General features: G+C 42.5%; 1 protein-coding gene across 1 annotated transcript; it reads left to right on the top strand.

Moving 5' to 3' along the window:
* The first annotated feature begins 34 nt into the window (after positions 1 to 34).
* On the top strand, positions 35 to 26,825 carry LOC121549092 (synaptotagmin-like protein 3). The gene is made up of 16 exons (XM_041860927.2): positions 35 to 717; positions 10,117 to 10,687; positions 11,006 to 11,221; positions 11,459 to 11,526; positions 20,713 to 20,764; positions 21,505 to 21,571; positions 21,679 to 21,757; positions 22,104 to 22,225; positions 22,580 to 22,702; positions 22,989 to 23,161; positions 23,539 to 23,641; positions 23,773 to 23,943; positions 24,096 to 24,204; positions 24,343 to 24,448; positions 24,813 to 25,018; positions 25,571 to 26,825. The coding sequence occupies exons 2-16, from the start codon at positions 10,590 to 10,592 to the stop codon at positions 25,660 to 25,662; spliced, it is 1,785 nt and encodes a 594-aa protein (XP_041716861.2). The 5' UTR covers positions 35 to 717; positions 10,117 to 10,589; the 3' UTR covers positions 25,663 to 26,825.

Genomic DNA, 26,825 nt, shown 5'->3' with positions numbered 1-26,825 from the left:
GTCATGACAGAAACAAAGTATTACCAAAATAAGCATGACCCTAAAAAAAAATACATACACAATAAGACATCCAGATCCAGTACATAAAATCCAATGTTGTTAACGAACATTCCATTGGGGGGCAACATTGTCTTAGGATAAAGCTCCCACTGTTAGTTGGTCTTCTACTGACGTTCAGAATTGGAAGATATCAACTACTTTTCAAGGGCACTGTGTCATGGGTTAACCTAAAACATTGAATACCTCCATTATTTTCCAATTAAGTGGCAATGAAGATTGAATTTTCCTTACACATCTGCCAGTAATGACAGCTATTACTGACAGGTCACAGTTCCCTACAAAGAATGGGCAGGAACGAACTTGGGGACTCATAAAGCCTCGTTTTACACAGCAAGACAACAAAACATCTCACAATGGGGTTCCAACAACACTGGGTAATTTGACAGAAAGATGTCTGGCACTGTTACACACAGCAGCCCCCTTTTAACTGGCCCTCAACAAAGAAAACAAAAGGAAGAAGAAATTGCACACTAGTCCACTTCAACAAACCTCATTCACCTCAGCTCTCTAAGGCTGCAGTAATGTGACAGCAGGAAGGAAGGAAGGAAGGAAGCAGAATGTGAAGTGTGTTGTCTTGATTGCCTCTTCATAAGAATCTGCCTCTCTCAGGGTGACCACTCGTAAGCACAACTCTGCACTGAGGCCTCCGCCCAAGAGGTAAGACCCTGTCTACATCTGACTTTAACTTTCTGGGGGAGATGCTGTTTTAGGAGCACATGGTTCAAGCATCTGGTAACTGTTCTTCAGTAAGTGCCATCATTGATTTTCATTGTTTGATTGGTTTGCCATAAGGGCATTTTATGGATAAGATAAGAAACTAGAGTATTCCTTGAGGCGAACTCCTCAAGGCCTTGTCAGCTTGATGGTCTGCTTAAACCTGCCATTGCTGGATGATGATTAGGAGTCAGCAGTCCTTCCAGTGGCTTCCACAGTATAGGCCTATTGACTGTCATTCCTGTGTATTTCGTTATTGCAATGTTCAGCAGTATGGTAAAGATGTATATGACCTACAGTCTCTAGAGGGCAAGGATTTAGGATTTTTCTTCATGACTGTGAGCATTAAGCGTTTGACATTTATTTTATTCTCAATCTGCAAAGCAATGCATAGTTTTCTATTCTGTGCTTGTTTAATCTGTGCTATCACTTTGAGTTGTCAAAGCCATACCATTAAATATGTCCCATATCCTGCTAAACACTTTAAACATGCCAGCGATCAAATCATTTCAATGGGGAAAGGATTGACTATTTTATTGAATGGGAGGTTACTATCATGTATCAGATGTTTCCATTGTCTAGCGTACATAGAGATCAATGGCCATAGTCCCGTACGAGAATTGAGTGAATGTTATTTACATTTTTACATTTACGTCATTTAGCAGACGCTCTTATCCAGAGCGACTTATCATTGTAAAGGTATGTGGAAATACGGGGGTTGTCTGTGAAGCTCACAAAGGACGCTGCAGCAGCAAGCTGGCAGGGACAACCTCTCAGCTGACCAAACACTAGCAGTACCAGTCACAGAGCTCTGTGTTTGGACTGTGTGACCAGACAATAGGTTCAGACTTTGAGTCAGAGAGCTTTCAATAGTGACGAGGCAATGGTTAACTAAGGGTCAGACAGAGACAGACTATACTGCGCTAGGAGCTCCTCTTGTGTGAGGAACAGTGTTGGGGTCAATTCCATTTCCCTACTGGGAAATTACTGAATTGAAATGGAATCGACCCCAACCCTGGGTGAGAAATGCAACCTATTTCCGAGGATCTTTATTTGGTATCTGTGAAGATGCAGAAAGCGTGGAGTCCCCTGTTGCTATATACATCTCTGTGGCAGAGTTGAGTAGGGCCTGTATTGGTTAGTAGCAAGCTAGCTCAGGGCTTCCAGGAAACATCTATCTGCTTGGGAAATGTGTCAGAGGGCCCCTTGTGAGTTTAGTGCATTTCTCACAGCAGACACACACACACACACACACACACACACACACACACACACAGTCAGGAGTCCTCTTACTGTCACTACTGTGGTGGGTTGCGATCGGGTCACTGTCACTTCTAGGAAGTCATCATCCCCGTTTAACCACACCTAAGCTGAATCATGGTGGTCTACTAGCGCTGCTATTCATGAAATGAGTGCATTTCACCATGACAGTTTAACGGTTTTACATGACCATCAGCACTGCTCAGAAACTGACTGACATTTGCCACTCAAATGTAGCACTGCCAATGGCATTGAAGTCAGACTAAAGCAGGGGCTCCGAACTTTTTTTTGCCCACGACCCCATTTTGATATCAGAAAATTCTCGCAACCCCAACCATGTGAAAAAAAAGATGTAATTAACAACCAATGTTGACCTTTTTACTTGGGTCTATGGCAGTCAATTGAAAAACATTCTAACAGTGCTTCTGCTTGTCTTCTCAACTCACCATCACATACGTTTATTGTGGGGCTATGACAGTCAATTGCAAATTAGTCTGACATAATGTCTCTTACCTTACCACCACCAATGAGATGGGTGTACTTGATGCATGTCGTACCGACTACCCAGTTCCAACTTCCCAGGTGTCTTGAACTCAGCTTTAATGATCAGTGGCAGACAGCAGGGTTTCCCTTTGAGTCAGGAACCAAAACTCCTCCGTAGTGACCCGAGAATTCGTTGTCTGCAGCATTTGGTCACATGACAGCTCGATAAGCTGTTCGATTTCACTTACCAGCATGTCAACTGAGCCAGGATCACAGTCAAATGGATTGGGAAGTAGTTGCCAAAGTGCTCTTCCAAGCATTGGAGGTGAGCAGTCGTCACTTGTGCGGGACACTTACTGATGCTGTTTTCTGTTGTTTTCTTTTCATTACACAGAAAGTCAAACAAGTCATTTTTAAAATTTATTTTTTACATTGTCAAAGTTGCGGCAATTCAAATCTGGTATTAGGAACAAAAGAGGTCAACACGACTTCTAAGATATACTAGTTATTTTAATTAATGCAAAAACCTTCTATGGTAAATATGATGTTTCGTATATACGGGCTCTCTGAAATACCTCGCAGGGCACCCCAGAGAACTAATCCATTGTTTCAGATTGTTGCTCAAATACTCTGACAGAGAGAGTTTCCCACCTCTCTGCTGGCCAATTAGAGTAGAGACTTGAGCGTGGTTTAGACTTACTCAGCCTATCCGTTGACGCACTGGCTGTTGCCAGGCATAAGTCCTTATCATAACAACCTGTCATAGTGAGAAGAGCCAGCTCCCTTAGACACCATTCCTATGTCCAAGGAAGGTTCACAGATCACAAAGAAGCAGTGTTCGTATCTGTGAGAAATACAAGTCTTATCTATAAGAAATACAAGTTTTATCTCATCCTAGCCCCTAACGTTCCTCACATGAATCACAGCCTGTTATGTGAAACAATTTATATCAGTATAGTTCAAACCTATGCTCCTCATTAATGCATTCCTTCTAAGCTATTCATCACTTCAATCCAATTATTAGAAAATAGAACCCAACAACATCCATTGTGAATGACAACAGTTCCTCGCTCAATGCGAAAAATCTTTCCATCACTCCCCCTCGATAACCACCAAGCATCGATGTGAAATAGAACATTGTCATGCTCTGATCCCATATCTCCACATAGCTTTGCTAACAAGCGTGCGTCCATTTGGAGAGCATAAGCTGGGGAGTTTTTGAGTAGTTCAGTCAGTTTCCTCTTGATTGCTAGCAATAACATGAATTCTTAATTTAACAGTGTTATCTGACAAAATTACTGATGTGAGTTCTGTGCCTCTGCCTCCATAAACATTGTTTTTACCAGGGGCACAACTTTGGAGTGTTTATCTGACTGGATAAAAAACAACAGCCTACCCGACCACTCGGAGACGTCCGCATGGTCCTAAAGCACGCCGTTGCCTTGTTTGGTATCATATTCCAATGCTAAAACTGAGGAGACAAAAATACAATTTCAGAATGTGGGGGGGACATGACCCCAGTGAAAGTTGTGCCCCTGGTTTTCAACATTTCAATTGCGGCAGGTCATATCAAAGTCTGCAATAGTGTGTGGTTTCATAACGTAGCAGGCCTAGCCATTCACTGTGGGAATGATTCAAGAGCAATGGTCAAGTGCAGCCTTTTCCCATGATCTAAGGGCGCTCTGGTTGAATTTGATCTTTTAGATTAAAATAATTTTCATTTAGATTTTTAAGGTTAACCACATTACAATGATTCTGAGATACAAAGATGATATAATATATATATATATACACACTACCGTTCAAAAGTTTGGAGTCACTTAGAAATGTCCTTGTTTTTGAAAGAAAAGCAATTTTTTTGTCCATTAAAATAACATCAAATTGATCAGAAATATAGTGTCGACATTGTTAATGTTGTAAATGGCTATTGTAGCTGGAAACGGCTGATTTTTTATGGAATATCTACATATTATCAGCAACCATCAGTCCTGTGTTCCAATGGCACATTGTGTTTGCTAATCCAAGTTAATCATTTTAAAAGGCTAATTGATCATAAGAGAACCCCTTTGCAATTATGTTAGCACAGCTGAAAGCTGATTAAAGAAGCAATAAAACTGGCCTTCTTGAGACTAGTTGAGTATCTGGAGCATCAGCAATTGTAGGTTCGATTACAAATAACTTTCTTCTGAAACTCATCAGTCTATTCTTGTTCTGAGAAATGAAGGCTATTACATGCGAGAAATTGCCAAGAAACTGAATATCTCGTACAACGCTGTGTACTACTCCCTTCACAGAACAGCGCAAACTGGCTCTAACCAGAATAGAAAGAGGAGTGGGAGGCCTCGTTGCACAACTGAGCAAGAAGACAAACACATTAGAGTGTCTAGTTTGAGAAACAGATGCCTCATAGGTCCTCAGCTGGCAGCTTCATTAAATAGTACCCGCAAAACACCAGTCTCAACGTCAACAGTGAAGAGGTGACTCCGGGATGCTGACCTTCTAGGCAGAGTTGCAAAGAAAAAGCCATATCTCAGACTGGCCAATAAAAATAAAAGATTAAGATGGGAAAAAGAACGCAGACACTGGACAGAGGAAGATTGTAAAAAAGTGTTATGGACAGACGAATCAAAGTTTGAGGTGTTCGGATCACAATGAAGAACATTTGTGAGACGCAGACCAAATGAAAAGATTCTGGAGGAGTGCTTGATGCCATGGTCTGGGGGTGCTTTGGTGGTGGTAAAGTGGGAGATTTCTACAGGGTAAAAGGGATCTTGAAGTAGGAAGGATATCACTCCATTTTGCAAAGCCATGCCATACCCTGTGGACAGCGCTTGATTGGAGCCAATTTCCTCCTACAACAGGACAATGACCCAAAGCACAGCTCCAAACTATGCAAGAACTATTTAGGGAAGAAGCAGTCAGCTGGTATTCTGTCTATAATGGAGTGGCCTGCACTGTCACCGGATCTCAACCCTATTGAGCTGTTGTGAGAGCAGCTTGATCGTATGGTACGTAAGAAGTGCCCATCAAGCCAATCCAACTTGTGGGAGGTGCTTCAGGAAGCATGGGGTGAAATCTCTTCAGATTACCACAACAAATTTACAACTAGAATGCCAAAGGTCTGCAAGGCTGTAATTGCTGCAAATGGAGGATTCTTTGACGAAAGCAGAGTTTGAAGGACACAATTATTATTTCAATTAAAAATCATTATTTCTAACCTTGTCAATGACTACATTTCCTATGCATTTTGCTATATTTCCTATTCAAACTCATTTCATGTATGTTTTCATGGAAAACAAGGAAATGTCTAAGTGACCCCAAACTTTTGAACGGTAGTGTACAGTGAGGGAAAAAAGTATTTGATCCCCTGCTGATTTTGTACGTTTTCCCACTGACAAAGACATGATCAGTCTATAATTGTAATGGTAGGTTTATTTGAACAGTGAGAGACAGAATAACAACAAAAAAATCCAGAAAAACGCATGTCAGAAATGTTATATATTCATTTGCATTTTAATGAGGGAAATAAGTATTTGACCCCTCTGCAAAACATGACTTATATACTTGGTGGCAAAACCCTTGTTGGTAATCACAGAGGTCAGATGTTTCTTGTAGTTGGCCACCAGGTTTGCACACATCTCAGGAGGGATTTTGTTCCACTCCTCTTTGCAGATCTTCTCCAAGTCATTAAGGTTTCGAGGCTGACGTTTGGCAACTCGAACCTTCAGCTCCCTCCACAGATTTTCTATGGGATTAAGGTCTGGAGACTGGCTAGGCCACTCCAGGACCTTAATGTGCTTCTTCTTGAGCCACTCCTTTGTTGCCTTGGCCGTGTGTTTTGGGTCATTGTCACGCTGGAATACCCATCCACGACCCATTTTCAATGCCCTGGCTGAGGGAAGGAGGTTCTCACCCAATATTTGACGGTACATGGCCCCGTCCATCGTCCCTTTGATGCAGTGATGTTGTCCTGTCCTCTTAGCAGAAAAACACCCCCAAAGCATAATGTTTCCACCTCCATGTTTGACGGTGGGGGTGGTGTTCTTGAGTTGATGCCAAAAGAGCTTGATTTTGGTCTCATCTGACCACAACACTTTCACCCAGTTCTCCTCTGAATCATTCAGATGTTAATTGGCAAACTTCAGACGGCCCTGTATATGTGCTTTCTTGAGCAGGGGGACCTTGCGAGCGCTGCAGGATTTCAGTCCTTCACGGCGTAGTGTGTTACCAATTGTTTTCTTGGTGACTATGGTCCCAGCTGCCTTGAGATCATTGACAAGATCCTCCTGTGTAGTTCTGGGCTGATTCCTCACCGTTCTCATGATTATTGCAACTCCACGAGGTGAGATCTTGCATGGAGCCCCAGGCCGAGGGAGATTAACAGTTATTTTGTGTTTCTTCCATTTGCGAATAATCGCACCAACTGTTGTCACCTTCTCACCAAGCTGCTTGGCGATGGTCTTGTAGCCCATTCCAGCCTTGTGTAGGTCTACAATCTTGTCCCTGACATCCTTGGAGAGCTCTTTGGTTTTGGCCATGGTGGAGAGTTTGGAATCTGATTGATTGATTGCTTCTTTGGACAGGTGTCTTTTATACAGGTAACAAACTGAGATTAGGAGCACTCCCTTTAAGAGTGTGCTCCTAATCTCAGCTCGTTACCTGTATAAAAGACACCTGGGAGCCAGAAATCTTTCTGATTGAGAGGGGGTCAAATACTTATTTCCCTCATTAAAATGAAAATCAATTTATAAAATTTTTGACATGCGTTTTTCTGGATTTTTGTTGTTGTTATTCTCTCTCTCACTGTTCAAATAAACCTACCATTCAAATTATAGACTGATCATTTCTTTGTCAGTGGGCAAACGTACAAAATCAGCAGGGGATCAAATACTTTTTTCTCTCACTGTATATACTGTACCAATCAAAAGTTTGGACACACCTTCTCATTCAAGGGTTTTTCTTTATTTTTACTATTTTCTACATTGTAGAATAATAGTGAAGAAATCAAAACTATGAAATAACACATATGGAATCAGGTAGTAACCAAATAAGTGTTAAACAAATCAAAATATATTTTATATTTGAAATTCTTCAAAGTAGCCACCCTTTTTCCTTGATGACAGCTTTGCACACTCTTGGCATTCTCTCAACCAGTTGACAGTGCATGTCAGAGCAAAAACCAAGCCATGCGGTCGAAAGAATTGTTCGTAGAGCTCCGAGATAGGATTGTGTCGAGGCACAGATCTGGGGAAGGGTACCAACACATTTCTGCAGCATTGAAGGTCCCCAAGAACATAGTGGCCTCCATCATTCTTAAATGGAAGTAGTTTGGAATCACCAAGACTCTAGAGCTGGCCGCCCGGCCAAACTGAGCAATCGGGGGAGAAGGGCCTTGGTCGGTCAGGGAGGTGACCAAGAACCCGATGGTCACTCTGACAGAGCTCCAGAGTTCCTCTGTGGAGATGGGAGAACCTTCCAGAAGGACAACAATCTCTGCAGCACTCCAGCAATCAGGCCTTTATGGTAGAGTGGCCAGACGGAAGCGACTCCTCAGTAAAAGGCACATGACAGCCCTCTTGGAGTTTGCCAAAAGGCACCTAAAGGACTCTCAGACCATGAGACACAACATTCTCTGGTCTGATGAAACCAATATTTAACTCTTTGGCCTGAATGCCAAATGTCACGTCTGGAGGAAACCAGGCACTGCTCATCACCTGGCCAATACCATCCCTATGGTTGAAGCATGGTGGTGGCAGCATCATGCTGTTGGGAGGTTTTTCAGCGGCAGGGACTGGGAGACCAGTCAGGATCGAGGGAAAGATGAACAGAGCAAAGTGCAGCGAGATCCTTGATGAAAACCTGCTTCAGAGTGCTCAGGACCTCAGACTGGGGCTAAGGTTCACCTTCCAACAGGACAATGACCCTAAGCACACAGCCAAGACAACGCATGAGTGGCTTCAGGACAAGTCTCTAAATGTCCTTGAGTGACCCGATCGAACATCTCTGGAGAGACCTGAAAATAGCTGTGCAGCGACGCTCCCCATCCAACCTGACAGAGCTTGAGAGGATCTGCAGAGAAGAATGGAAGAAACTCCCCAAAATCAGGTGTGCCAAGGTTGTACCATCTGTAATCGCTGCAAAAGGTGCTTCAATAAAGTACTGAGTAAAGGGTCTTAATACTGATGTAAATGTGATATTCTAAAAACCTGTTTTTGCTTTGTCATTATGGGGTATTGTTTGTAGATTGATGAGGGAAAAAACGATTTAATCAATTGTAGAATAAGGCTGTAATGTAACAAAATGTGGAAAAAGTCAAGGGGTCTGAATACTTTCCGAGTGCACTGTATTATTTGTATTAATTTATTATTATTATTATTATATTATTATATATTATTATTATAATTTTTTACATTCTCCCGCTACCCCATTTTCAGGCGAGCCCTAGTTTGGGAACCGTTGAGTAAAGACAGCATTTGAACAACAGCTCTTGAAAATGCCTCATAAAAATGTTACAAACCCATCTTCAACCCCCTGCACCTCATAGAAACAATGTGGGAGATATGTTTGCATAGTAACAACTGGAGTATAACTATATTATTATACCATTACTCTTGAAACATTTAAATAATGCTAAATCATTAAACATGATTTCATAGAAGAAAACAACGCTTTTTCTTGTTTGTTACACGCTCTCTGCTACAGTCTTTAAAGGCCTATTTGACCACTTCTGGACAAAGCGCAGCCTCCCTTTAAAAGCATATAGCGCTGATAACTAGTCAGTGTCTCCTGTCCACTCCCTCTCTGAGACATAAGGATAAAGCTTCCCAAATGGCACTCTATTCCCTATGTAGTGCACTTCTTTTGACCAGGGCCCATATGGCTCTGGTCAAAAGTAGTGAACTATGTAGGGAATAGGGTGCCATTTGGGACATAAAGATACTGCTGCTTCCCCATGGGGCCCTAATCACATTTGACACTGATTGTTTACAGTGGCCCTCTGCTGCCCTGGATAAAGGCAGATACCTTTATCTACCAACACAGGGTGTCATCCAGTCACTGATAAGGCTCTTTCCCCCTTTCTCTCCATACTTCACATCCCCACTTCCAAACAAAAATACAATCGCTCCGAGAAAGCAGGAAAAAAAGAAAAATGGACGCATCGGTCGTTAATAATGCAGCGGTTGGCATTTGGTTGACGTGTGTGTGTGTGCGTGTGTGGTCCTGCTTTGTGCTGCCTTCAATGAAGCATTGCTACAGTACTGTAACAGCGGTAGGCTGCTTGCTGTGAGAGGAGCGTTGTGGGGCCTGTGGCCGGACCAAATGTGATTTACTATTCTGAGCAAAGCACTGTGACATTGACGTCGTAGGGAATGAATGCTAAGGGGCAAGTGTGCAGTACAGGAGTTGGGAGGAAGGGCGAGATACGTTCAATGGGTTATCAAATGTTTCTGATACTGTATCACATTCTATGCACAGCATCTAAAGTATATTATATAGCATTGTAATTCTGTTGGTCTTTCACTGTTCTGCCTTAGAGAGTGGGCCGTTACTGTGAGAGCTACAATGACTGGCTGACTGGTTGCTCTTTTCTTGTCCTAGTGAACAAAGTGTACATCAGTCATCAGACTTTGAGAAGAGGATCCCTGCGACTATAGGTCAAAGTTTGCGCTCCCTGGCTGTCACTCTTTGGATGGATGCAACATTATGGAGTGGCTAGAGAGCAGAGCGTAAGAGGTGGGGCGGGTCACCGGAGCAGAAACATCGAGGACCAATCCATATTGAGGTCTGTGATGCGAAGCGGAGAGAGCTTCTGTGAATATCGTGACGGGAAGATGGGATGTCTTTAACTGTGCAGTGAAATGAACATGACCTTCATTCTGCCCTCAGTCTGGTAACAAGTGAAGACTTCGTCCAGCTTGTAGAAGCATCCGGTACCCAATATAAAGAAACAGAAGGTGGAACAAAGGGAGGAGAGATAAAAGGAGAGACTAGAGAGGTAGAGTTGGGAAGAAGAAGAAGAAGAAGAGTACAGAGTGGAAGTGAGAGAGAGAAAGAGACTCCCATTTTTCAAGATGGATCTGAGTCTGCTCAAGGCTCTGGAACGAGAGAAGGTTCTAGAGGTTCTTCAGAGGGACAAACTTCTGCGCAACATGGAGGAGGACAGGATCAGGTAAACAATATTATTCACTTTACTTAAGCCAAGCTTTTCACATTTACTGCATGAACACTGTACAACAACTCCCCTTTGAGGGATTTTCAGGATCTGTGGAGTCTGTGACAACAATGATGATGTTCCTCAAAATATAATTCATAGTTGTTGTTTTACGGTTGATCAGAAATTATATGAGGCAGTCAATCTGAATGAATGCAACAAAGCTACTTCAAAAATGTACAGAAAATGCAGATGTGAAGAGGACTGTAAGTACAGTTGTTAAAGCATTGCCATCGCTACTGTACCTCCTCCATCTGCCACCATCTGCTTTTACAGGAGGCTGAAGATGGAGCTACAGGACATCCGGAGGAAAGGTGCGAAGAGTTTTGCCCGGCAATACAGCGAGAGGACGTGTGCCCGTTGTCAGAGGCCACTGGGCAAGTTCTGGAACTCGGGCGCTGTGTGCCAAGGCTGCAGTCACCGCATCTGCAACAAGTGCCGCGTGGGCGTGTCCACGCTGGACTGGAAGTGCACTGTCTGCCACGCCTACAGGTAGGAGGCATGTCAGTGCCATAACATAGATGTCATGTCAGCGCCGTAACATAGACTTTCAGCACTATAACCATGGTTGACTGTAATATTGACTGTAATATTTTTATTGTTGTTATTCTCTAATCCTTATTCAATGATTAAGGTGTGTTAACTTGTTGAGAAAATGAACTGACAAAAGGTACAGTATTTCCTTTGTAGTCTAAACAAAGGTTAATTAATCTAAAATTCACTTCTCAGGGAGGTAAAGTTCAGGTCTGGGGAGTGGTTTGTGGAAGAGAGGGCCAAGAAATTTCCACCTGATGCAGGTTTGTTTCCTATACTCCTCACATGCCCCATTCACTCATAATTAATATGCATAATTCACATAATTCATGCCTTATATATCAACAAAAAAATAAAATAAAATTGTGTTTGTCACATGCGCCGCATACTATAGGTGTGGACCTTACAGTGAAATGCTTACTTACAAGCCCTTAACCAACAATGCAGTTTTAAGAAAAATAAGTATTAAGTAAAAAAGAAATAAGTAAAAAAGAAATAAAATAAAAAAATTATAATAATTAAAGAGCAGCAGTAAAATAACAGCAGTGAGGCTATATACAGGGGGTACAGGTACAGAGTCAATGTGCGGGGGCACGGGTTATTCGAGGTAATTGAGGTAATATGTACACTACCGTTCAAAAGTTTGGGATCACTTAGAAATGTTCTTGTTTTCGAAAGAAAAGCAATTTCTTTGTCCATTAAAATAACATCAAATTGATCAGAAATACAGTGTAGACATTGTTAATGTTATAAATGGCTATTGTAGCTGGAAACAGCTGATTTTTTATGGAATATCTACATAGGCGTACAGAGGCCCATTATCAGCAACCATCAGTCCTGTGTTCCAATGGCACGTTGTGTTTGCTAATCCAAGTTTATCATTTTAAAAGGCTAATTGATCATTAGAAACCCCTTTTGCAATTATGTTAGCACAGCTGAAAACTGTTGTGCTGATTAAAGAAGCAATAAAACTGGCCTTCTTGAGACTAGTAGAGTATCTGGAGCATCAGCAATTGTGGGTTCGATTACAGAATCAAAATGGCCAGAAACAAAAAACATTCTTCTGAAACTCGTCAGTCTATTCTTGTTCTGAGAAATGAAGACTATTCCATGCGAGACATTGCCAAGAAACTGAAGATCTTGTACAACGCTGTGTACGACTCCATTCACAGAACAGCGCAAACTGGCACTAACCAGAATAGAAAGAGGAGTGGGAGGCCCCGGTGCACAACTGAGCAAGAGGACAAATACATTAGAGTGTCTAGTTTGAGAAACAGACACCTCACAGGTCCTCAACTGGCAGCTTCATTAAATAGTACCCGCAAAACATCAGTCTCAACGTCAACAGTGAAGAGGCGACTCCGGGATGCTGACCTTCTAGGCAGAGTTGCAAAGAAAAAGCCATATCTTAGACTGGCCAATTAAAAGAAAAGATTAAGATGGGCAAAAGAACACAGACACTGGACAGACGTGTTATGGACAGACGAATAAAAGTTTGAGGTGTTCGGATCACAAAGAAGAACATTTGTGAGACGCAGACTAAATGAAAAGATGCTGGAGGAGTGCTTGATGCCATCTGTCAAGCATGGTGGAGGCAGTGTGATGGTCTGGCGGTGATTTGGTGGTTGTAAAGTGGGAGATTTGTACAGGGTAAAAGGGATCATGAAGAAGGAAGGCTATCATTCCATTTTGCAACGCCATGCCATACCCTGTGGACGGCGCTTGATTGGAGCCAATTTCCTCCTACAACAGGACAATGACTCAAAGCACAGTTCCAAACTATGCAAGAACTATTTAGGGAAGAAGCAGTTAGCTGGTATTCTGTCTATTATGGAGTGGCCAGCACTGTCACCGGATCTCAACCCTATTGAGCTGTTGTGGGAGCAGCTTGACCGTGGGAGGTGCTTCAGGAAGCATGGGGTGAAATCTCTTCAGATTACCTCAAGAATGCTCTCGATGGTGCAGCAGTATAACTTTTTGAGGATCTGAGGTCCCATGCCAAATCTTTTCAGTCTCCTGAGGATGAATTGGCTTTGTCGTGCCCTGTTCATGACTGTCTTGGTGTGTTTGGACCATGATAGTTTGTTGGTGATGTGGACACCAAGGAACTTGAAGCTCTCAACCTGCTCCACTACAGCCCCGTCGATGAGAATGGGGGCATGCTTGGTCCTCCTTTTCCTGTAGTCCACAATACAGCTATACATAGGGGAAGATGTATTTTCAGTTGTTTGCTTAGTGATCTTCTACATCAGCTGACTTTGACTAAATAATGCATTGTTGCTGTTTGCTACAACATTGCCCGGGAGAATGGGAGAAAGTCCATAACAGCAATATACAATTGTGTGTGTACTCAGTGCCGTTTCTAGGCATAAAAAACATACAGTGCCTTCAAAAAGTATTCACACCCTCAGAAATTTTCCACATTTTGTTGTGTTACAGCCTGAATTTTAAATTTATTAAATTGAGATTTTTTGTGACTGGCCTTCCCCATAATATCAAAGTGGAATTATGGTTTTCAGGATTTTTACTAATGAATGAAAAATAAAAAGCTGAGCTGTCTTAAGTCAATAAGTATTCAACCCCTTTGTTATGGCAAGCCTAAATAAAAGTAAACAATTGCTTAAGTCACATAATACACAGCTCAAAAAAATTAAGGGAACACTTAAACAACACAATGTAACTCCAAGTCAATCACACTTCTGTGAAATCAAACTGTCCACTTAGGAAGCAACACTGATTGACAATACATTTCACATGATGTTGTGCAAATGGAATAGACAACAGGTGGAAATTATAGGCAATTAGCAAGACACCCCCAATAAAGGACTGGTTTTGCAGGTGGTGACCACAGACCACTTCTCTGTTCCTATGCTTCCTGGCTGATGTTTTGGTCACTTTTGAATGCTGGCGGTGCTTTCACTCTAGTGGTAGCATGAGACGGAGTCTACAACCCACACAAGTGGCTCAGGTAGTGCAGCTCATCCAGGATGGCACATCAATGCGAGCTGTGGCAAGAAGGTTTGCTGTGTCTGTCAGCGTAGTGTCCAGAGCATGGAGGCGCTACCAGGAGACAGGCCAGTACATCAGGAGACGTGGAGGAGGCCGTAGGAGGGCAACAACCCAGCAGCAGGACTGCTACCTCCGCCTTTGTGCAAGGAGGAGCACTGCCAGAGCCCTGCAAAATGACCTCCAGCAGGCCACAAATGTGCATGTGTCTGCTCAAACGGTCAGAAACAGACTCCATGAGGGTGGTATGAGGGCACGACGTCCACAGGTGGGGGTTGTGCTTACAGCCCAACACCGTGCAGGACGTTTGGCATTTGCCAGAGAACACCAAGATTGGCAAATTCGCCACTGGCGCCCTGTGCTCTTCACAGATGAAAGCAGGTTCACACTGAGCACATGTGACAGACGTGACAGAGTCTGGAGACGCCATGGAGAACGTTCTGCTGCCTGCAACATCCTCCAGCATGACCGGTTTGGCGGTGGGTCAGTCATGGTGTGGGGTGGCATTTCTTTATGGGGCCGCACAGCCCTCCATGTGCTCGCCAGATGTAGCCTGACTGCATTTAGGTACCGAGATGAGATCCTCAGACCCCTTGTGAGACCATATGCTGGTGCGGTTGGCCCTGGGTTCCTCCTAATGCAAGACAATGCTAGACCTCATGTGGCTGGAGTGTGTCAGCAGTTCCTGCAAGAGGAAGGCATTGATGCTATGGACTGGCCCACCCGTTCCCCAGACCTGAATCCAATTGAGCACATCTGGGACATCATGTCTCGCTCCATCCACCAACGCCACGTTGCACCACAGACTGTCCAGGAGTTGGCGGATGCTTTATTCCAGGTCTGGGAGGAGATCCCTCAGGAGACCATCCGCCACCTCATCAGGAGCATGCCCAGGTCATACAGGCACGTGGAGGCCACACACATTACTGAGCCTCATTTTGACTTGTTTTAAGGACATTACATCAAAGTTGAATCAGCCTGTAGTGTGGTTTTCCACTTTAATTTTGAGGGTGACTCCAAATCCAGACCTCCATGGGTTGATAAATTTGATTTCCATTGATAATTTTTGTGTGATTTTGTTGTCAGCACATTCAACTATGTAAAGAAAAAAGTATTTAATAAGATGATTTCATTCATTCAGATCTAGGATGTGTTATTTTAGTGTTGCCTTAATTTTTTTGAGCAGTGTAAGTTGCATGGACTCACTCTGTGTGCAACAATAGTGTTTAAACTTATTTTTGAATGACTACCTCATCTCTGTACCCTACAAGTACAATTATCTGTAAGGTCCCTTAGTCGAGCAGAGAATTTCAGGCTAAGATTCAACCACAAAGACCAGGGAGTTTTTCCAATGCCTCGCAAAGAAGGGCATCTATTGGTAGATGGGTAAAAACAGAAAAGCAGACATAGTATATCCCTTTGAACATGATGAAGTTATTAATTACACTTTGGATGGTGTATCAATACACCCAGTCACTGCAACGGAAACCGCTCAGGGATTTCAGCATGAGTGACTTTAAAACAGTTACAGAGTTTAATGACTGTGATGGGAGGAAATTGAGGATGGATCAAAAACATTGTAGTTAGTCCGCATTACTAACCTAATTGACAGAGTGAAAAGAAGGAAGCCTGTACAGAAGAAAAAAAAATCCAAAACATGCATCCTGTTTGCAACAAGGCACTAAAGTAATACATGCAGAAAATGTGGCAAAGCAATACACTTTTTGTCCTGAACACAAATAATTATGTTTGGGGCAAATCCAATACAACACAACTGAGTAGCACTCTCCATATTTTCAAGCATGGTGGAGCAGGACACACCCACTCGCATCACTTGGATGGAGCGGGACACACCCACTCGCGTAACTTCCTGTTGAACGCGTAACCTGTAAGAGCTTGGTTTGTTGTTTTGAAAGTCTATTGAAAAAGATTAGTTACTAGCTAGCTACATTTTGAGTTTGGATCCCACGAAGCGGTTGGCATCAGTTGCTGGGACTGCTACTATCTCTCGAGTGATCCTGCCGACTAAGGCCGGATCTGAGGAGCTGCTTGGTGTAGCAGCTAGCCTAGCTGCTAGCTAGCTGCTTATCAAGTTAGCGTGGTTTTCTTGAGGGCTTGAACGCATCCCGCGACGCGGTTAGCCATTGTGGCTGGGACCGCGGATGGTCCCGGGCTTGTGGCTGTCTAGATCCCTGCTGTTTGTTGTTGTTGTTTCTAATCTTCTCTGTGACCTGCCCTGTCTGGAACTGTGAGGAGTAACAGCGTATCCTACGTTGCTACCATGACAAAGACCAGAGCCGGTGGGAGAACCGTTGAAGACAGTGGTGTCTCTCTATTACAGGTGAAGGATCTTTTAAACTAACAAAAATAGTTCTACAAGCAGTTGTTACAACAACAAGAAAATAGCTTGAAGTGTTGTGTCCAAATACTGGTGGAGTCAACAAATAAAAGAATGGACGACATGACCAAAGAGGTCCAGGACCTGAAGAACATTTTGCAGTTTTCCCAGGGTGAGCTCAATGAGTTTAAAAAGAACGGCAAGATGACAACAATCTGTAAGTCATTGAGAGAGGACATCAGTTCTGTATGTGAATCCATAATAACAATGATGGAGAAATCAGATTATCTCGAGGGACAATCAAGTCGGAACGACATTGTTGTGGACAGAATTGCAGAATCTCCACATGAGACCTGGACAGAGTCTGAGGACAAAGTGAGGGAAATGATCTCGGAGAAACTGAAGATGGACCACCGGAGATTGAGATGGAGGTTCATGAAATCAATCATTTGCTAACATCAGATAACATTAACATATTAGCCATTTCTGAGACTCACTTAGATAATTCATTTGATGATACAGCAGTAGCAATACAAGGAGATAACATCTGTAGAAGAGACAGGAATGCTTATGGGGGAAGTGTTGCCGTATATAAACAGAGGTCTACTTTCTTGGGGACTTGAATATTGACTGGTTTTCATCAAGCTGTCCGCTCAAGAGGAAGCTTCTCACTGTAACCAGTGGCTGTAATCTGGTTCAAGTTATTAATCAACCTACCAGGGTATTTACAAACACTACAAGAACAAGATCATCCACATGTATTGATCACATTTTTACTAATACTGTAGAACTCTGTTCTAAAGCTGTAACCATACCCATTGGATGCCGTGATCACAATATGGTGGCTATATCCAGGAAAGCCAACGTTCCAAAAGCTGAGCCTAAAATAGTGTGTTAGAGATCATACAAAATATTTTGCTGTGACTTTTATTATGGATGATTTAAAAAATATGTGTTGGTCTGATGTGATTATTAAGGAGCATCCAGAAGCTGCACTTTATGAAATTGCTTCTTACAATTATTGATAAACATGCACCTGTTAAGAAACTCACGGTTAGAACTGTTAAGGCTCCATGGATTGATGAGTAATTGAAAAACTGTATGGTTGAAAGAAATGGGGCAAAATGAGTGGCTAATAAGTCTGGCTGCATATCTGACTGGCTGACTTACTGCAAATTGAGAAATGTTGTGACTAAACTCAACAAAAAGTAGAAGAAACTGTATTATGAAGCCAAGATCAATGATAAAAACTTTGGTGGCGTGTTCATCACAAAACCATTTGATGTTGCCAATTATTTTAATGATTACTTCATGGGCAAAGTGGGAAAACTTCAGCAGGAAATGCCAACAACTAATCATACTCATGCATAAAAAAACGAATAATGAAAGAAAAGCATTGTAAGTTAGAGTTTTGTAAAGTTAGTGTGGGAGAGGCATTGACAACTCAGATGGAAAGCTCCTGAGGATGGTAGCTGTCTCTGTAGCCACTCCTGTCTATCAAATATTTAATCTGAGCCTAGAGGAAAGTCTTTGTCCTCAGGCCTGGAGGGAAGCTAAAGCCATTCCGCTGGCGGCCTTTACTGGTTCTAACAGCAGATCTATCAGCTTGCTGCCAGCTCGTAGCAAACTGTTGGAAAAAATTGTGTTTGACAAAATACAATGCTATTTCTCTGTAAACAAATTACCAACACTTTCAGCATGCTTATGGAGAAGGGCACACAACATGTATTGCAATGACACAAATGACTGATGATTGGTTGAAAGAAATTGATAAGAAGTTTGTTGGAGCTGAACTGTTATATTTCAGTGCAGCCTTTGATATTATTGACCATAACCTGTTGTTGAGAAAACGTATGTGTTATGGCTTTTCAACCTCTGCCATATCGTGGATTCAGAGCTATCTATCTAATAGAACTCAGAGGGTTTTCTTTAATGGAAGCTTCTCTAATGTCAAACATGTAAAGTGTGATGTACCGCAGGGCAGCTCTCTAGGCCCCCTACTCTTTTCTATTTTTACCAATGACCTACCACTGGCATTAAACAAAGCATGTGACTCCATGTATGCTGATGATTCAACCATATACGCATCAGCAACCACAGCTAATGAAGTCACTGAAACCCTTTTGGAATGGGTCGGCAGTAATAAACTGGTCCTGAACATCTCTAAAACTAAGAGCGTTGAAATAGGTACAAACCATTCCCTAAGTTCTAGACCTCATCTGAATCTGTTAATGAATGGTGTGGCAGTTGAACAAGTTGAGGAGACTAAATTACTTGGTGTTACCTTAGATTGTAAACTGTCATGGTCAAAACATATAGATTCAATGGTTGTAAAGATTGGGAGAGGTCTGTCCTTAATAAAAATATGCTCTGATTTTTTGACACCACACTCCAAAATCAAGTCCTGCAGGCTCTAGTTTTGTCTTATCTTGATTATTGTCAAGTCGTGTGGTCGAGTGCTGCAAGGAAAGACCTAGTTAAGCTGCAGCTGGCCCAGAACAGAGCGGCACTTCTTGCTCTTCATTGTAAACAGAGAGCTAATATTAATACTATGCATGCCAGTCTTTCTTGGCTGAGAGTTGAGGAAAGACTGACTGCATCACTTCTCTTTTTTATAAGAAACATTAATGTGTTGGAAATTCCAAATTGTTTGCATAGTCAATTTACACACATGTGGTCCTCTGTAGCTCAGCTGGTAGAGCACGGCGCTTGTAACGCCAAGGTAGTGGGTTCGATCCCCGGGACCACCCATACACAAAAATGTATGCACGCACGACTGTAAGTCGCTTTGGATAAAAGCGTCTGCTAAATGGCATATTATTATTATTATTATTATTACACACAGCACTGCCACACACACTTACCCCACAAGACATGCCACCAGGGGTCTTTTCACAGTCCCCAGGTCCAGAACAAATTCAAGGAAACGTACAATATTATACAGAGCCATGAGTGCATGGAACTCCCTTCCATCTTATATAGTGCAAGTGAACAGCAAACCTGGTTTAAAAAACGAATAAAGCAACACCTCACGGCACAACGCCTCTGCCCCATGTGACCTACTTCGTGTGTGTATGTACTGACATGTATGTGTAACTGATAGATGCACACACACACACACTACACATTAATGTTTTTACATGTAAATTGTAAAGTATTTTGCCTGTAATGTATTTTTTATGTGTCGGACCCCAGTAAGACTAGCTGTCACCATTGACGTCGGCTAATGGGGATCCAATAAATCAAATCATGGTTGTGGCTGCATCATGTTATGGGTATGCTTGTAATCGTTAAGGATTGGGGAGTTTTTCAGGATAAAAAATTAATGGAATGGAGCTAAGCACAGGTAAAATCCTAGAGGAAAACCAGGTTCAGTCAGCTTTCCACCAGACGCTGGGCGATTAATTCACCTTTCAGCAGGACAATAACTTAAAGCACAAGGCCAAATCTACACTGGAGTTGCTTACCAAGTTGACAGTGAATGTTATTGAGTGGCCAAGTTACAGTTTTGACTTAAATCTGCTTGAAAATCTATGACAAGACTTGAAAATGATTATCTAGCAATGATCAACAACCAATTTGACAGTTTGAAGAATTTTGTAAAGAATAATGGGCAAATGTTGCACAATCCAGAAAGACTCACAGCTGTAATCGCTGCCAAAGCTGATTCTAACACGTACTGGCTCAGGGGGTTGAATACTTATCTAATCAATATATTAGTGTTTTATTTTCATACATTCTTTTGTTGTTAAAACAATTGACAATAAATGACAAAACAATTTTAATCCCACTTTGTAACACAACAAAATGTGGAAAGATTCAATGGGTGTGAATACTTTCTGAAGGCACTGTAAGTGGCTGCTTAGGGCCCCGCGGCAACATGACATTTGTTTTAAAACTGCTAAATGTTCTCTCTGCCCCATGGCAAAATATGTAGAATTGCAGAAAATGTTATCTAAAACTGCAACAGTTTCTCTACGCCCCATGGCAAAACGTGTAGAATTGCAGGACAAGCTTCAAATGTTGCTTAGGGCAACCAAAATGATAGAAACGGCCCTGTGTGGACTAGTATTGGAAGCTATAGCAATATTCTTCTACTTTACAGAAATGCATGAGACTATTGGGGAGAAACTACTGAAGTCCTACCAGAGGTTGAGGTAAGTCGATGAGCGGTCTTCATTTATTCTCATTCACATTTATTCTATGCTGCTGTATTATGTGACCATAGTGTCTGGAAGAGATATAGACACAGATAGATGCAGGCATGTATACTGAGTATACCAAACATTAGGAACACCCTCCCCTTTTGCCCTCAGAACAGCCTCAATTCGTCAGGGCATGGATTCTACAAGGTGTCGAAAGCGTTCCACAGAGATGCTGGCCCATGTTGACAACATTGGTTCCCCAAGTTGGCTGGATGTCCTTTGGGTGGTGGACCATTATTGATACACACGGGAAACTGTTGAGTGTGAAAAACCCAGCAGCGTTGCCGTTCTTGACACAAACCGGTGCGCCTGGCTCCTACTACCATATCCCGTTCAAAGGCACTTCAATCTTTTGTCTTGCCCATTCACCCTCTGAATGGCACACATACACGTCTCAATTGTCTCAAGGCTTAAAACCTGTTTCCTCCCCTTCACCTACACTGAAGTGTATTTAACAAGTGACATCAAGGGATCATAGCTTTCACCTGGTCAGTCTATGTCATGGAAAGAGCAGGTGTTCTTAATGTTTTGTGCACTCAGTGTACATGATCAATGATAAAAACATGTAATTTCATTAGGAATTGGTGGGCAAAACAGTACAATGTATGGATAGGGGCAGGTTAAAACAATGAAGTATTATACAGTGTCATATAACTGTAAATTGCATTATCTGTGTGTGTTTCATCTTCTAGTCATATAGCAGTCGTGCCGCCAACCCCTCCACCCTATTACGATGGGCTATCCTTCAGCAAATCATGGGTGAGGTCAAATGAAGATATCCAAATTCCGTTTTGTTTCATAAACCACAATTCTGATTTGGTCTGTCGAATGTGTTATCAATGATTTAGTGATTTGATGATCTCTAGGGACTGAATCACGACTTGAAAAAACCCTTCACCAAGTCTATGGAGGATCTGATGATTTCCCTCACCAGCCACATGAGAAGTAAGTGAGTCTTTTGATCCATTTCAGTATTGACAAAGGAAAGGTCTCTGGCAGAACAAGAGTAAATTATCTTTGAATATGTTAGGTAATTTGAAGTTCATCTTGGTGAGAAAAATAGGATCCAACGAAGGATGTGGCAAAACAGCGACACATTTAATCTGAGCGTTATCAAGTCGTTGATAAGCTATCCTTATGCTTAGTCATGGTGCTAAGGAAACTGCACCTAGGCAACGAGATAAGGTATGATATCTATAGTGTGGCTTGTTCACAAGCAGCACATCAGAAGTGCTATATTATGTATGGAGAAGGTCTGTGTGTGTTATTCATCCAACCTTTCGGGTTGCAGGGTTCTCCAGATCGCAGGAGGATGTGCGAGTGGAACAGGATCTGCTTACAGTGGACAACAGCCAGGGACAGAGGACTGTCCAGAAAAGCCTCTCTGACACAAACATCAACAAATCCACCAATGTAAGAGAAACCAAATAAATATCAACCCCTCAACTGTGTGTAAAAGTATTACACTCTCATTTCAGACAGACCACATAAAGCAAAGAGCCCCCCCATGTTTAAATCCAAGTGAGATATTGATAATATTATGACACTGACGATTATTTCCGACAGGAGAGACTTTAGGAACACAGCAAATGTAACAACACCTTGTGACCTTGTCAAGAGGTTCAAGCCTCTTGGTGTAATGGCTCAGATATTGGACTGACAGACCCAGGGACCCGGGTTCAAGTCCTGGTGTCGCTACCCCTGAATTCACTACAATATGAATAAAAAGTGTGCAATTTTCAACAGACACAACTTCTCTCCTCACAGCTAACCAAAGGCCCCAGTCTTCCCAACCTGTTCAGGAAGAGCCGGAATGATGACCAGAGCGGTTCCTCATCAGGGGCAGATGAGGACATTTCCCTCTGCTCAGAGTACTTAGGGGGAAAGAGGGTGAGTTGAGTGGCCTGATGATGAAGAGAGAGAGAAATGAAGATGAAACAGCAGCTTATGCAAAACATCCCGTGACTTCACAATTGATTTGACCAGATACAGATTTTTGTTACTGTTTGTTATGTGGTTGCCATGTCTTTTTCATATCTTGCAAAGCTGGCGGAGAAGCGAGAAAGCAATGCATGCAAAACATCTGCATGCTTAATTACAGAATAGACCTGCATTGTCTATATGCTGTCATGACATATTTTTAAAGCTGCAATATGACATTTGATCTGTATTACAGGGTAGTAGTGCTAGCAGCACTGGTACAGACTGTGATCTCTTGGAGATCAGCAGTGTGATGGGAGAGCTAGAGCTCGCCATCGCCTTCAACGACATCACTTCCTGCCTGGAGATCACAATCAACGGCTGCAGAAACTTGGCCTACGGAGATATCAAGAGGAAGAAGTGTCATCCGTAAGCAGTATAACTCATTACACTAGATCTTAGAAATCACAGGAGGCTGGTGAGAGGAGGACGGCTCATAATAATGGCTGGAACGGAGCGAATGGAATGGCATCAAACACATGAAAACAATGTGTTTGATGTATTTGATACCATCCCACTGATTCCGCTCCACCCATTATCATGAGCCCGTCCTCCCCAATTAAGGTGCCACCAACCTCCTGTGATAGAAATAGAAGGCCTACCCATCATGGAATGTTGACTTGAATGGGGAGGCCCATTCTAGTAATTGTATGTCTATGATACCAGATTATTACTCTCTGTTGTACTGTGAACCATTAGCATACTAGATCTCCTTATCCTGCACTGTATGTCACCATCATGGGCAGGTATGTAAAGGTTTATCTACTGCCGGAGAAGTCTCAGAGCACCAAACTGAAGACGACGGTCAAGAGGAACACAACGGATCCCGTTTATAATGAAGTTTTACAGGTAAGGAGAAAAATCTCAGTCATATTCATTACGACACACTATAAAATATAGTAAAACGAGTTAAATAGTCTGCACTGTTATGGAATCTCCTGTGTTTCACCCACCCATGTATTGTATTCCCTGATACACAGTGCCAGATGGAGCGCCCCCTGTTGTCCAGGAGTACTCTGCAGGTGTCTGTGTGGCACTCTGGGACTCTGAAGAAGAAGGTGTTTCTGGGAGAGATTCTCGTCCCGCTGGAGGGGTGGATGTTTGAGGAGAGCACCACCCAGGGCTCCAGCTGGTACCCCCTGTGTCCCAAGGTAGGGTATAACTGCTGATCGTTAAGCAACGTTCACAAAATACCCTTTGATATCTCTATAAATACATTTCTTTAAACATGGTTAGCAGTGTTGGTTAGGGGGAAAAAAAATTGGTATGTTTCATCTCTCGCTCGCTCTCTCTCTCTCTATAGCCTGAGAGTCCAGAAAGGAGTGCAGTAGAGCAGGATACAGCAGGAGAACTGCTGGTCAGAGTGAAGTTCACCTCCTTGTCCCAGCCGTCCTGGGTTTGCCATACAGATGGTAGGCTGGCTCTCTACAATTCATTGCCTCACACACTAGACGCTGTACAGGTTATAGTGTGGTTTTACAGCACTAGGGGTCAGAAGATCCCTTATGTTGGATTGAAATGACCTTGTTTTCTCTTCTTTCTCCACACAGAGGTTCATATTGGACCACATGACGTTGGTCAACTGACTGTTCTCGTCACTGGTGCCAAAAACCTGCCCACTAAAGCAAACACCAGTCAGAACACCTATGTAAAAGGGTAAATATATGATTAGTGTGTGGGTTTGCTTTGGTGCGATATTGTTATGTGTGTTCTGGTGTATTTTTGTTTCTATTTATGTGTGTTCTACTATACAGTCATGGTGACGTTGGGATATTTCCCACGTCACCATGAGGAAACAAGCTATTTTAAGCTTACGGGTTAGGTTTAGGATTAGGGTTGCAATTAGGGTTAGAATTAAGGTTAGGGTAAGTGGTTAGGTTTAGGGTTAGGAACTAGGTTTAGAGTTAGGTTAAATAGGATTTTGAATGGAATTCAATTTTAGGTCCCCACGAAGATAGAACAAAATGTTTGTGTGTGTGTTTTCATCTATACATTTACCTTTATATTCTGTGTGTTTTAGGTGCTTGACTCTCCCCGGGCCCAGGGAGCTGGTCCAGAGGACCCCTGTCCTGAAGAAGAAGCCCAGTCCAGAGTGGTCTCACCAGCTGCTCTTCAGCAGGGTCACACCTTACGACCTCCAGATCTGCACTCTGGAGCTGGACCTCTGGGACCATGCCCCCTTCACCTTCTCAGACCGTCTCCTTGGCTGGGTTAGAATGGAAGCTGGTAAGATGGCTACCTGTCTGTCAATGACTGTTTTACCTTTACAATTATACATTAGATTGTGAAAAGTTTGACCAGGCCTATACAAGGGGACTTGGGGCTGGATTAAATCCGTATCGTTACGCGTTGTAGCCCGATCGACATTTAAAGGGTAATGTTCCCACGTTCGTGGAGACTGCATTCACGGTAAACGCTGCAAATGTCGGCTCAATGGGAAATTACCTTTAAAATTTCAAGGGCGCTATGCCGCTGAACTTCGGTGATATGGATTGAATCCAGCCCTTGAGATGAAATAGAATAGAAGTCCTATGTAGAAAACTATGGGAGAATCTCAATTGCATACTCCTCGTGTCCTCTCTCCTCGCCTCTTCTCAAAGCCCAGTGGATGAGGAAGCCAGAGGTCTCTCTCCTCTGACCTTCTCCAATGGGTTTTGAGAAGGTGAGGAGAGAGGACACGAGGAGTATGTGATTGAGATTCTCCCTGTTTGTGAGAAGAAGCTAGGAAGGACTGATGATGTCACTGACCTGGCACTCTGTTAACCCCGTGTCTCCCAGGGTCGTCTTGGCAACTGGTGCTGCAGATGCCCAACATGTGGCATGACTTTAGTTTACCCATGCAAGCCAATGTCAACAGCAGGAGAACATGATGTCAACAGAAAAAAAGCCTGTCGCCCCATAAGAACAGACTCAGTACTTTAACTCTACCTTTAACTCTATTTGCACTGACTATCAGGCCTTTGCTTTGTGAAAGTCCCTCCAGTTAGATATTTATGTACCATTTGATGACTTATGTATTAAAGGGATATTCCACTCAAAATGAAACCTATTGTTTTTTATTTCTGTGTTTAAAAGGATGTTCCATTCAAAATATAACCAAACATGATTTTTCTACTTTCCTTGGGAAATACGACAACTGAGGTAAGTGGGAAATCATGTTAGATTGTATTTGAGTGGAATATTCCTTGTGCTTTAAGGATGCTCACCTGATGCCATTTCATGTATGAGAATCATTGTCTGAGGTGACTGTATACAACAAGTGTTCTTCTTTCATTCCTTCCCTTAGTTTCTTCTTGTCCTTTCTATTTATGATATAATAAAAAGGAGCATCTGCACCTGTAGTTAACTTATTTGCCTCAAGTCAGTAGGACAAAAAGCAGAAAGTGAAAACATAGTACGAAGCTGTAATCACAGGAGATCTTTATTGCCAATATGTTGAACACGTTATAAAGTCAAGCTTAAATAAAGGACAGCGACTGCACATCGTCATCGGTTACAGTCAGTAAAAACGAGTCTAGTACACATCCAGAGAAAGAAGAGTCAATAGCGAGACAGGGACTGAAGCCTATGGAGGCTCAAGAGGAACATCCAATAGAAAAAGGCCTCTCTGTGGGGTTAAAACCACCACCATGTGCCGAACTGGTTGAGATGTCATAACTTAATTTCAAATAGTTTCTGGTTGTAATGACAATTTTTCAAGCAGTTTTGTCCGCTGGGTGCATTCATAACATACTGACTGAAAACATGTCATCCTCTCATTCCTCACTTAAAGGTGACATAAACGAAAAAAAGAAAGTAGAAATGTAAGTGTTTTTGTATAAGCACGGTGCTCCTGGAGAAGATGCATTTATGCCTCATAAATGCAGCTAGCTACCGTGAACTGTATAGCAAAAATGTAAAGTACCTATAGGATCTCCTTATCCTGATTTGATGACATGCAGCGGAATATTTAATTAAAGGCCCATTGCAGTCAAAAACGTGATTTTCCTGTGTTTTATATATATATTTCCACACTGAGGTTGTAATAATACTG

This window comes from Coregonus clupeaformis, chromosome 33 (assembly GCF_020615455.1).
Source record: "Coregonus clupeaformis isolate EN_2021a chromosome 33, ASM2061545v1, whole genome shotgun sequence".
Taxonomy (NCBI): Eukaryota; Metazoa; Chordata; class Actinopteri; order Salmoniformes; family Salmonidae; genus Coregonus; species Coregonus clupeaformis.
This window is presented reverse-complemented; position numbering and strand designations above follow the sequence as displayed.

Bases quoted from the DNA above. Each gene is read 5' to 3' on its own strand.
- LOC121549092 (XM_041860927.2), top strand. From the start codon at position 10,590: ATGGATCTGAGTCTGCTCAAGGCTCTGGAACGAGAGAAGGTTCTAGAG. The intron at 23,642-23,772 runs GTAAGGAGAAAA...CCTGATACACAG, and splicing joins TTTATAATGAAGTTTTACAG to TGCCAGATGGAGCGCCCCCT. The intron at 25,019-25,570 runs GTAAGATGGCTA...CGTGTCTCCCAG, and splicing joins CTGGGTTAGAATGGAAGCTG to GGTCGTCTTGGCAACTGGTG.